The 12855-nt window shown below is 35.1% G+C and overlaps 1 protein-coding gene across 1 annotated transcript; it reads right to left on the reverse strand.

Annotated features, from left to right (window-relative positions):
• Window positions 1-4987: 4987 nt before the first annotated feature.
• Window positions 4988-11164, reverse strand: LOC125836830 (cytochrome P450 71A12-like). Its single transcript, XM_049515989.1, has 4 exons — window positions 10815-11164; window positions 10432-10558; window positions 10073-10351; window positions 4988-5017 (listed from the first exon to the last, which is right to left on the reverse strand). The coding sequence occupies exons 1-4, from the start codon at window positions 11162-11164 to the stop codon at window positions 4988-4990; spliced, it is 786 nt and encodes a 261-aa protein (XP_049371946.1).
• Window positions 11165-12855: the final 1691 nt, after the last annotated feature.

Here is a 12855-nt window from a genome sequence, read left to right on the forward strand (position 1 = left end):
TGTGGAGGTCCAAAATTGTGTGTCAACAGTTGTCCTTCGTTTGACTTGGATTGATGAAAGAAATTTGAGGTATATGAAATTGACGAATCCAATTTTGACCCACTACATATTCATCATTTAGAAAAGGGATTTTTGTACGAACTTTAGGAATTATAGTTGAACCCCGGAATCGGGTTTCCTACATATTTCAGGCTATATGAGAATTCAGGCCACTTGAAGTTCGATACACTTGACTTGACGCACGATTATGAAAGAATTCAAAAGCTATCCCGATATCGAATTATGAAGAGACCGGAATGCTCGAGAATAAGATTTGAGAGAGGATGTTGGAATACAATTGAGTTTTCAACATTGAGTCCGCCTACATATCCTTTAAACCTTAGGAATCAGGTTGTTTGTAGTTTGACTCGATCGGTTGAAAAGGAAATCTATTATGCAAGATAACCTTTGGTTCTAGAGGAGTGACAAGTAATTCGAGTATGAAAAAGAGGCTTGCAACCTCTTATCCATGAATGTGATGTACTTCACACCCATAATTAAGAACTTACACAGACATATTTTTCAAAGGTTTCTTGGTGTATTATCACTTGGATTGGAAAGTTGCCTCCGGTGAGAGTGAAAAGTGTTCTGGATGCGAAATTGAAACCGATAAACCCAAAGAAAAACCCACATGCCTTCACGGTGTGTTGCATCCTTTTTTATAGAGAAGTGGAATGTTTTACCGTATTCAACACATGTTTTTTTTCTTTGACCTATGTTGGAAAGCTAAACTAACTCAACAAATTGCCCCAGTTCACTGCTTAGATAAGGTTCCACATTGCATTGTGTCTCTTGTTGCTGCATGTAGATTGTGCTTTCTGCCAAATCTTGATAAAATTGTTAGGAGATAATATAAAGCTAGAAATATAAATATATATATTATGAAAAATGTCATAAGAAAGATGTGTCCTTTCTGAATCATCACTTACTAACAACGCACAATTTCACAATTCTCAAGATATACGGTTATGTCAAGTCAATAGTCCTCTCATGGAACCCAATTCTTGGGTGTTCAACTTCCAATCCATGTGTATCAGCTTCCTATTGACAAGGTTGGCTTGATAAAAGGTAGAATTGGGCCTTTGGCCCAATCGAGAAGATGCGAGGAGATGAGATAGAGTCCATGGCGAACTCGAAGCGGATTTCACATGCAAACATAAATAAATAAAAATATAAGTAACAATTCAATGGTTTAATATAAGAAAATAGTGAAATGGAATGAGTGTTACTGCCTATATATCACCATAGGAACAAAACAATTCTTAATTAGCTATTAATTATGACAAGAACCAAGTAAATTAGGCATTAGAAAAACATTATTCAACAAAATACACTTATGCATTAAAGGAAATGGTTAACGAAAAACCACAAGTTAATATAAACTAAACTAAAAGACCAAAACCATAAGGCATTAAAGAATGGACTGACTTATAAGGCTAAAAATAATTAAGAACTCTTGTCAAGAATCACAATAAAACAACACAGTAATTGATTCTGAGGTTGAAGTCAATTCCAAACACCATTTTATAAGATGATCATACTAGCAAGGCACAAAATTAAGGCAACAATTTGGAGGAAAAAGAAACTAAAACTGAAATCTATAAAGAACTAAGAAACAAGATTTCATACTTTAAGACAATTCATTTATTTAAAACATATTGCTCTAAATACGACTTTTAGCTAAAAGGAAATCGAATCAAGTTACTATACTAGAACTAAACCAAAACAAGTAAACATGTACCTAGATAAAGATACAAAAGATCAAAATAAACATACTCAAGTCCTGCACTAAAACTGAAGCAACATATGTGTTCATATACATTATGAAGATATTATCAAGCAGCGACCACACTTCAAAATAAGGATAAGTATTAGCAGGAGAGAAATAATTTTTTTACAAAGTATTTACCCTAAAGAAATACCAGCAAAATTGATTGAATAAGTCTGACAATACTAATATCATATAAAGTATGGAAAACGAACACAAAATGAGAACCAACTATCTGAAAATCGAACATTTTGAATAATAACAAGAACGAAAATGAGGCGAAATGAGGAAATAAGCAGATCATTTACAAAAAGGGGTCGGAAATCTTAATATCAAGGAGGTAATCATATTACAGATTGGGTTGCGAAGAGCTATAAACAAGTATCATAGGTTAAAACCAAAGCGACACAGATGTCAATTCGGCTAGGTGAGAACATAGACTAGATTTTGTCACGACCCAGGGGTACCCCCCAGATCTGACATGGCGTATAGAACCCCGAAGGACTCCATACAAGTCACTTAGTCCTCATAACATAAGCAGTAGAACAATAAGAGTAAAAACACAATTCAAGTCTAAAATTTTCATAAAGAAAAGTGGAAGTCTAGACACTAAGTCTCAACATAGACAATATTACAATGTTTGAATGAAATAGGGCCAAGCCCATACAACATGTCCGCAAAGGGAAATACAATAAAGGAAACTACATCATGAGAAAAAGCCGTCCTCAAACCATGAGGACTCACCACAAGCTTGGAAGATACACAAGTCCAAGCTTTAGCCACTAGAATGATCACCTCGAGAACCGGACCCTTTGGGAAAAATGTAGAAAAAGTAGGCGTTAGTACAAAAATGCACTAAGTATGATAGCCATGCATAAAAATATTGAAAACATGCTAAAAGGGACATTTTATTTGAATGCAAGCAATTATCAAGTTTAAATATCATCATGAAGATAGTGGAAAAGCATATGTCATAAACATAGTCAATGGATATATCATCATAACATAAAAGAAACACTTCATAAGTACCCTCAAAACATACTTGTGCAATGCATGGACAAGACCCTATAAATCTCACCCGTGCTAAGCAAACCTCTTTAGCCCATCATTCATATTCACACCTTTAAGACCATGAAAACTCACATAAAAGCTTCTTGAGTAACCATAGTTCATAATTCATATTCTTGTTCTTGTTGTTGTGGAAATAAGCCTTAACCAACATGAGAACATGTGAGCTATACATGATCCACCGGTGTTACCCACACCCAAAAGGGTTGTTCTACTTACCTAAGATAGAACCTTACTCTTAGATTAGGTGGATCCACTAGCTAAATATAGTTTATTGGATAAGGAGATTGCTTCTAGAAATCGGGACTCAACTAGCGCACAAGGTCTCCATCTCATGAGACAAACTTTGGGAACCCGAACTCAACTAGTGTAAAAGGATCCCATTTTGAAGCTGGACTCAACTAGTGTAAAAGCCTCCATCACATATTCAATATCCACTCTGTGCTAAGCATTAATTACCACAGATTACATATTAAGTCATAACTTAATTTATTAAGATAGCTCATTAGATCATGCATGAGAATACCCTTTCAACGTCCATGTCTACATATAGATTCAATATGTGCGAAAGCCTTTCAACCTTAGAATCTTCATATTGTGAGAAAACCTTTCACATCATGTCATATTCACGCATAAGTGTGTATATGAGAATACCCTTTTCAACAATACACAATTACATCATCATTATAGACACTTCACTTCCAACGTGTTCTTAAAGCATAAACATAAACTTCATAAAACATGCATAATATCATATTTTGCACTTTCAAGGGTCAAAGCTCATATCAAATCAAAACATCTAGAATTCACTACATTAGACATGGATATAAACATAATTCAAGTAAACCAATCGCTACATGCATAATCCCCTAACATAATGATTTCATCAACAAACCCACATCATAAGATCATAATTGGGAAATATGGGGATTTCATAGGTTCTTGGGGGATTCATCATAAAAACCATAATAATCATCAATTCATACATATTATAACATAATTCAATCATTAGAATTGAGTTTGAAAGAAACACATGACTTTGGAATCAAACCCTAACTTTTGGGGATTTCAATCTTTGAAATTGGGATTTTGAAGGGGCTCCATGGATGAAAGAAATCCATGGATGAACGACTACCATACCTTAGAAATTAATCCCAATCAATTTGATGTGAAGAACCTTGCTCCTTGAACCCTAGCTCCAACTTTCTTCTTCTTCTTCTTTGGGTTTTCTAGAGAGAGATTTTTTGGTAAGGATGAAGCTTTGGGAACTGATTTGGGTTTTAGGAATAATGAGGTGAATGACTTAATTTAGGGGTCTAATATCCTTATATAGGTGGTCTAAATAAGGCTAAAACGACACCACTTAATATTAATTAAAATCGAAAAAGACCTTTAAGTCCTCACTTAACCGTCCCACAGACCCTACCCACGAGACCTCACCGACAGACCGTGGATAGACCAACAGTCTGTCCTGGTTAACCGTGGTTTGGGTTCTGGGACTTAATTTTCAGGACCTCGACCCACGACTTCCTGCCACGAACCGTGGACCCATCCACGTGGCGTGGGTCCTGGTCTCGTGGTTCACTGCCTCAGGCAGTCTCCAGGGTATTCACCTATGGGATCACCCACGTGTTGTGGATCCAACCATGGTCCATGGATTGCCCTCGTGGGTGGAACCTGGAGGTTCTGGAAAACGGTTACACTATCCTCTTTCGGGTACAGGGAGTTACATCCATGATTCTAACCCTCACGTTAAGCTCTAAAGCCTACTAATTTTTGAGGTGTTACAATATCTCCCCTTGGGAACATTCATCCTCGAATGACAATCTAGACACCTCACGAAAGTAAAGACTCAAAACTAGTTGCCCAACATGCACGCAACATCAAAATAATGCACAATTCAAATGATGTAACATCAACTCTATCTCAAACATAATCAATGCATCACATGGAAGTAGGAACTATATCTAACAACCCATTATGCATGAAAACTCAACATTTCTCATATTCATAGGAGGAACTACCTTCTCCAAACTAAAATCATGCTCAACACAACCTCAACGAGCATTTATGCCATACTCAAGAAAAGCATGTACATATAAAGTATGTTCATCAATTCATATCATAAAGCATATAGACAATCTGTATTCAATGCACAATACCATGAGGAACATTAATCATATAAAAACTCATTCTCATACTAAACATAAATTTCTCAAGAACATGCATAACATAGGAAATCATGGAAAACACATACAACACACATGACTTCCAAAACAAGGAAAACTCAAGAGGAACTACTTACCTCAAACTAGAGTAGGAGTAGAAGGAAAAAGATGAGGATATCAGGACTTCATATAGGCCTAGGCCTCCAAAGTAGCACCCTTAACTAAGTTATTTCTCCATAAAACCTTTCACGGAAGCCATTTCCTTGTTTCTTAATCTCTTGGGATCTCCACCGGAACCTCTTCATATGAAAGACTTTCGTCAACTCCAAACCCTTCTAAGGGAATGATGGATGTCGAATCTCCAATACACTTCTTAAGCAAAGAAACATGGAATACCGGATGAACCGGAGTTAACTCATTTGGAAAATCCAACTCATAGGAAACTTTACCAACTCGTTTCAAAATTTGGTAAGGGCCTACATACCAGGGACTAAGTTTCCCTTTCCTGCCAAATCTCATTACACCCTTCATGGGTGAGATTTTTAGATAGACCCAATCATTAACCTCAAATTCTAGATCCCTCTTTCTCACATCGGCATAAGACTTTTGCCGACTTTGAGTTGTTCTCAACGTCTCTCTAATAAGTCGGACCTTCTCAATGGCCTCATAAACTAGCTCGGGACCTATCAAAGCAACTTCACCCACCTCAAACCAACCAACGTGAGACCTACATCTCGTACCATACAAGGCTTCAAAGAGAGTCATACTGATACTTGAGTGATAGTTATTATTGTAGGCAAACTCTATCAATGGAAAGTGGTCATCCCAATTAACCTTGAAGTCTATTACACATGCCCTTAACATATCTTCCAATGTTTGGATGGTACGCTCCACTTGCCCATCGATTTGGGGATGAAAAGTCGTGCTATGCTTAACTTTGGTACCAAGACCTTTTTGGAATGACTTCCAAAAGTGAGAAGTAAATTGAGTACCCTAATCAGAAATAATAGATAGAGGAACTCCACGCAATTTCACCATTTCACTTATATACAACTTAGCATAGTCTTCCGCCGAAAAAGAAACCTTGATGAGAATAAAGTGGGGTGATTTTGTCATTCGATCTATAATGACCCAAATAGAATCATGTTGTCTCCAGGTGCAAGGCAAACCGACAATAAAGTCCATGTTTATAACCTCCCACTTCCAAATGGGAATACCTATATCTTGGGATAAGACTCCCGACCTTTGATGCTCAACCTTAACTCGCTGACAATTAGGACATTTGGCCACAAATCCCGCAATAATTTTCTTCATCCCATTCCACCAATAGACTTCTCGTAGATCACGATACATCTTGGTGGCTCCCAGGTGAATTGAATACCGAGAATTATGAGCTTCCCAAAAATTTGTTCCCTCAAACCATCAACATTTGGAACACATAACCGACCTTGACACCTAAGCACCCCATCTCCCCCTTGGGAGAAAGCCTCAAAGGACTTTTTAAGTACCGACTCTTTCAATTCAACTAATATAGCATCAAGACCTTGCTTAGACTTCACATCCATCACAAAGGATGATTCGAAACTATTATGGACCATCACACCACCTTTTGTGGAATCCACTACTTAAAGACCTAGTCGGGCCAACCTATGCACATCACGAACCAACTCTTACTTTTGACCTTCTACATGAGCCACACTACCCATCAACAACCGGCTAAGAGCATCCGCTACCATATTAGCTTTACCGGGGTGATAAAGGACACTCATGTCATAATCCTTCAATAATTATAACCACCTTCTTTGACGAAGATTCAAGTCCTTTTTAATAAACACATATTGTAGAATTTTATAATCGGTGAAAATATCCACATGGACCCCATACAAATAATGCCTCCATATTTTCAAAGCAGACACAACCGCCGCTAACTCAAGGTCGTGAGTAGGATAATTCTTCTCATGGATTTTAAGTTGCCATGAAGCATAGGCAATCACCTTACCATTTTGCATTAGCACACATCCCAACCCAACTCTAGAGGCATCACAATACACCACAAAACCATGTGTACCTTCTAGTAAGGGCAACACTGAAGCGGAAGTAAGTCTATCTTTAAACTCTTGGAAACTTTTCTCACAAGCTTCCGACCACACAAACTTATCCTTCTTTTGAGTCAAAGTCGTAAAAGAAGAATTAATGGAAGAAAATCCCTCAACAAGCCTTTTATAGTAACCGGCCAAACCCAAAAAGCTTCTAATATCGGAAGGAGTTAGAGGTCTAGGCCAACTCTTGACCGCATCAGTCTTCTTAGGATCTACCTCAACCCCCCTGCTTGACACAATATGACCAAGGAAAGCTACGGACCTTAACCAAAATTCACAATTGTTAACTTTGCAAAAAAAATTTGGTCCTTAAGAACTTGCAAGACAATTCTCAAGTGGTCCACATGTTCATTCTCACTGCTTGAATAGATCAAAATATCATTGATAAACACAATCAAAAACATGTCTACGTATTGCCTAAACACTTTATTCATCAAGTCCATAAACGGCGCTGGAGCATTAGTCAAACCAAACGACATCACTAGGAATTCAAAATGACCATACCGAGTTCGGAATGTTGTCTTGGAGGTTGCTGCCGATGTTGACATTGCGAACGTTGCTACGAATCTCATACACGCCCTTTACTATTGTTGTTGTCCTAAAAGTTACTGGCTTTACTGGATTTTGGTAGGGTATAGTTGTTGATGGATCGCTGTTCTCGCAAAGAAGAAGGACAAAGCAGGTCGGGTCCGGTATTGTAATACGTATTACTGTTGCTTGTATTTTGTTTTGCTGGGTCTTGAAGCTTGGAAAAAGAAAAATGATGTGGGCTGGGAATTGTTGAATTGGAATTGGAGTAGGCTGCCTCATTTGGCCCAAAAATTTGGTCTCAAAAAATGAATTATGGATAAAGTGAGAAAGTGGTTAGCAATGCTATAACACGATAATCAAATTGAATTTAATCGGTGAGCTTTGCCACAATTTAAATGAGACGAATTAATATAAATTAATTAACGAGCTTCTTAATTATAACAAAATAAAATAATTAATTCAATTATAAAACTAGTTAACTCAAAATATAAACCTAACTTAAATATTAACTTTGGATTAAATCAAAATATTTAAGTAAGAAATAAAATCTTTTGAGATGATTTTTGAATATTCATAAAATATACTAATTATACATATAAATATATATAAACAATAAACATTATTTGAAAATTATAAAAAGGTGACAAATCTATTTAAAAATTACTTGCAAACTATATTATTTTTATTTTTTTTGAAATTTTATAAACCTAATTATTTTGAATAGTTTGAAATTGAAGAAGCTCGATAATTAATTTATATTGTGGAGGTCCAAAATTGGGTATGTATATCTATGTATTTGCGCATCTATGGCAGCCAAGTTCGCAGCTTTGAGAAAATATATATGTGTATGTGTATTTAAATATCTATGGCAAATGAATGAGCGGCTTTGAGAAGATACATATGTATATCTATCTGTTTGTGTATCTATGTCATCTATGATAGGCAAGTAGGTAGCTCTGAGGAGATATATGTGTATTTGTGTATGTATGAATTGTCGTACAAGTTTTAAGGTCTTGGTTCTCTTTCCAAATTTGATATACACTTCTCGAAACAATCTCACTGATAAGATATCTGATACTTGATACAATCTACACTACTAAAAAACTGTCAAAAAAGGATGGCCAAAAGTGACGGACTGCGTTGCTTTTTTGGTCAAAATCGACGGAAAAGTGATGTAGTCACTTCCGTCGCTTTTTGTCTCGAAACTTTTCAAAAAACGACGGACTGCGACGTTTTTTGACTTTTTTTTATATAATTTTTTTTAAAAAAAATGCGACGGACTCCGTCGCTTTATTTTAATTTTTATTTTTTTAGTTTCCAAAAGGCAATGCAGTCTGTCGCTTTTCTGGAAATTTTACTTTTGAAAATTCCAGAAAAGTGACGGACAAAACCACGCTATCCGTCGCTTTTCTGTATTCTTTTAAAAAATAAACCCAGAAAAGCGATGGACAAAACCACGTTGTTCGTCGCTTTTTCTGCAATTTTTTTGACATAATTCAATTCAATTCTACATTATTCAGCCCAATCAAACACACACAATAATTATAAACAATCTACACAAAACATAAAACAACAAACTTAAAATAACATTCAAAAGTATCTAAATCACAATTTAAAGACTTATAAAGTGTTTCAAAATTCGTTTCAAAATTTCAAAAAGTTCATAAATGTCCAGAGATCTAAACTAGGGAGTGGAATCTACATAATCATCCTCATCAGTATTGTCGTCATCGGTGTCATCGGGAGCCGAAGTAGTAGGTCGACGAGCGAAGTTCATGACTTGTTCTTTGATTTGTTGAACGGTCTCACTCATGCTTTGTTGTTCAGCTACTCTTCTTCGCTCCGACTCTCCCAGTGCCGATGTAAGTTAGTGTTATTTGAGCCGACATAGCAGCAATCTCAACACCGTCAAGTGCCTCGGCTTGACGTGATGATCCAATACCTTCTAAGCTTGACTGGAGTTGTCTTACATCTTTTCGAGAGCCTAGACCATAGACTCTACCCTTGTGTGTCCCCCCTACCACTTTTTCTTTCCAAATCTGGGTGGACAATTTAGGTGTCATTTCAACCGTACTATCTAGATTCTCAGCGACGTGCTGATGAAAGTCATTTTGCATATTAAATATAAAAATTGACATCAATATATATACATATCATAAATATATTCACTATTAATATATATTATTTATATTAAATAACTTACAAAAGTTCGTTCGTCCGTCCCTTTCCTCCACCCACACATTCGGATCCGACTCATTTTCTTTCCTCCTGACATGAGTAAAACCTCCAGTCTCATAGGAGTGCATCCCAATTCTTTTTCCTATAAATAAAAAATGAAATTTATAACGATATATATGAATCAACTAATTATTTATTTAAAAGTTTGAATTAGAACTTACCATCTCTCTTGCAATTGTTCCAACGGTCTTTGCACCTCTAGTGTGCAACGAGCCATCCTTAAGATTGCCTCTAGCCTTTTTGGCTTGTTCTGACATTGCCTTAAACTTGTTTGTGTTCCAATACAGACCAAATTCATTAAAAACATGAGGCAACATCCAATCCGAACGTTCACCACTATCCCGAACTTTCTTTAGCCAGCTAGACAGTCTGGCGGATGCCCTCCTCTCAAATGTGGTCGTAATGACCAAATTGTACCTCGGCTCCCAAGTACACATAGTCTGAAAAAAATTGAATAATGTTAATTGGATCGATAGTAAAAAAAAGTAAAGTATACTAAACTTAACTAAAAAATATATACCTTAAATTCATTAAACATCGCCTGGTGTATAGTGTTTGGAATCTCGCTCCAAGAGTAATAAGCATGTGTATAAAGTCTTCTAACACAGTCTTTTAAATCCCGGGCAGCATCCTTTGCAGGATGCCACCTGCAAAACACATAATAAATATGTTAGTTCATGAATAATATAGTAAAGTATAAGAAAAAAATAAAATAAACTAACAAATAAATAACAAAACAAACTTACGATGATCCATCCGGCTCAATCATGACTCTACCAAGTCTGTCCTTTTGGCCAGGAGCTAAAGCAGGCATCTCATAATCTGGTGTAGCACTAGGTCTAGCTGTAGATGAAGGTGATGCATCAGGATGCACAAAAGTTGATATCGGCCATAGCATCTGACTGCTCGCTACTAGAATCTCCAATCCTCATGGCACTAATATCAACTTCAACACCACTAGTAGCTGCTCGATAGATAAAAGTCACAAAATTTCCAACTTCTTGCTTTCTCATGGATTGAAACAAATTGATCTTCAGAGTACTAAGCAATTCTAACGTACACAATTTTCGCATATTTCTCCAATAAGGTCCATATTTTGCAAACGTCAAATTTCTCTGATTGTACGCGACAAATTGAGCAACTCTATTCTTTGGTCGACTCGCAAAAATAAGATCATGTTTTTTCAAGAATTGTTCAGCAGCATGAGGAGATGAAGCAACAATTATAGGAACTTGACCAAATCGCATGCTCATTATGGGACCATATTTTTTGGCTATTTGATGTAGCTCTTGGTGGACATTTTTCCCAATCATATGGAGATTTCCTATAATTGGAAGCCCTTTTGGGCCTGGAGGGATTTTTTTATTCTTTTTCATGAATTTATTGTGTAATACTTGAATAATGTATAGCACTACAAGTAGTGCAACAACTTGTAAGAAAATTGAAGCCATGATATATGGAGAGATATTATTGTGTTTTAATTTTGCTTCATGACTCCCAAATTATAAAGATGTTAAGAGTTGGTTGGGGTGAAGGAAATTCAATGAAAATATTAATTGTTATAATTCCCCATATGGCAAAAGGACAAAGAAAGAAAAAAAAAACAAAATTTAAAAGTGATAAATTTGTCTAGAAAATTCATGTGTTATAATTTGACTTTCAGGGTTCAATATTCACTTTGAAATTTAATTGAGTCAAATTTGCTTTTAAAATTTTTTAACTTGTGGGGAAAACGAATTATATGTTAAAACTCATACTTTTCATTGCCATCGTAACTTTCAACATTCAAATATCAGACACTACAAAAAAGAATACTTCATGTTTTTATGATCAAAACAAATTTGCTTAATATGATAAAAAGGGAAAAAAACAACTAACAACCTACTCTCTCCGTTCCTTTTTATATGTCATCCCTTTCTATAAATAGTTGGACCATAATACTTGTCATTTCATAAAATCAATGCATAAATTATCATATTCTTCCTATTATACGCTTGATAGAGTAGTTAATTAGTCTTGAAAATATATGTTTTGGCCAACCTAGGAAAACTAATAAGTAATTAATATTCATTGGAGTACGTCATACATTGATTAATTACTCTCTTCATACTTGTCAGTTGTCATTCCAAATGCATTTTACTTTTTGAAATCTAGAATATTCATCATTTATTGAAAAGTTGACTTAAGAAAAAAAGATTAAAAAGGGTAAAAGGCTAAAGTTACTTAATTTATTAATGCAAGTGCAATTTAAAAAGGTGACATATAAAAAGAAACGGATGAAGTATTATAAATCTATATTCGATATTGCACTAATAATATATTATTATTTTTTTCTTTTTGGAAAAATTAGCTATTTAGTCATAATACCTAACATAATTAGTCAAAACAACTACACTTTAAAATATTTATTTAAAATGTCAAAATGTCAATATTTTCAAAAATAATTTGATCCAAATTTTATTATTTATATTTCCTTTTAATTATCAAAAGAGTCCATCATTGGACCAAATTCTAACAAATAACCGATTAAAAATAAAAAACAAATACAAAACTACCCATTAATATTCTTTCCACATCTTACACATTTCTCAGTTAAAGAATTTATTTCTCCCCACCTTTCACAGTTTCTCTTTCTTCACGTTTTTCTGCTAACCTAGAAACACAAATTATTCAAAGTTCTTATAGATTCTTCAACAAAATCTCTGTATTAATTCAAGAAATTTCTCGTTGGATACAAAATCTCTATATTAATTCAAGAAATTTCTCGATTGGTAAAGGTAATTTCGATTATTTATGTAGATTTATTTTGATTTGTTTTCAAAATCACCGATTATGGTGGTATATTTTGGTTTGTATACTTTACGGATTTTCAATCAATTTTTTCAATTTTTATGCGAGTTTGTTTATATATTCATCTAATATTTATGTATTTCAGAATTTTAGC

Source organism: Solanum verrucosum, unplaced genomic scaffold (assembly GCF_900185275.1).
Source record: "Solanum verrucosum unplaced genomic scaffold, falcon-dt-bn FXZP01000129.1, whole genome shotgun sequence".
In the NCBI taxonomy this organism is placed as follows: domain Eukaryota; kingdom Viridiplantae; phylum Streptophyta; class Magnoliopsida; order Solanales; family Solanaceae; genus Solanum; species Solanum verrucosum.

Bases quoted from the DNA above. Each gene is read 5' to 3' on its own strand.
- LOC125836830 (XM_049515989.1), bottom strand. From the start codon at position 11,164: ATGAGCATGCGATTTGGTCAAGTTCCTATAATTGTTGCTTCATCTCCT. The intron at 10,559-10,814 runs GTCAGATGCTAT...TGTGTTTTGCAG, and splicing joins GGAGATTCTAGTAGCGAGCA to GTGGCATCCTGCAAAGGATG. The intron at 10,352-10,431 runs GTATATATTTTT...AATTTTTTTCAG, and splicing joins CGATGTTTAATGAATTTAAG to ACTATGTGTACTTGGGAGCC.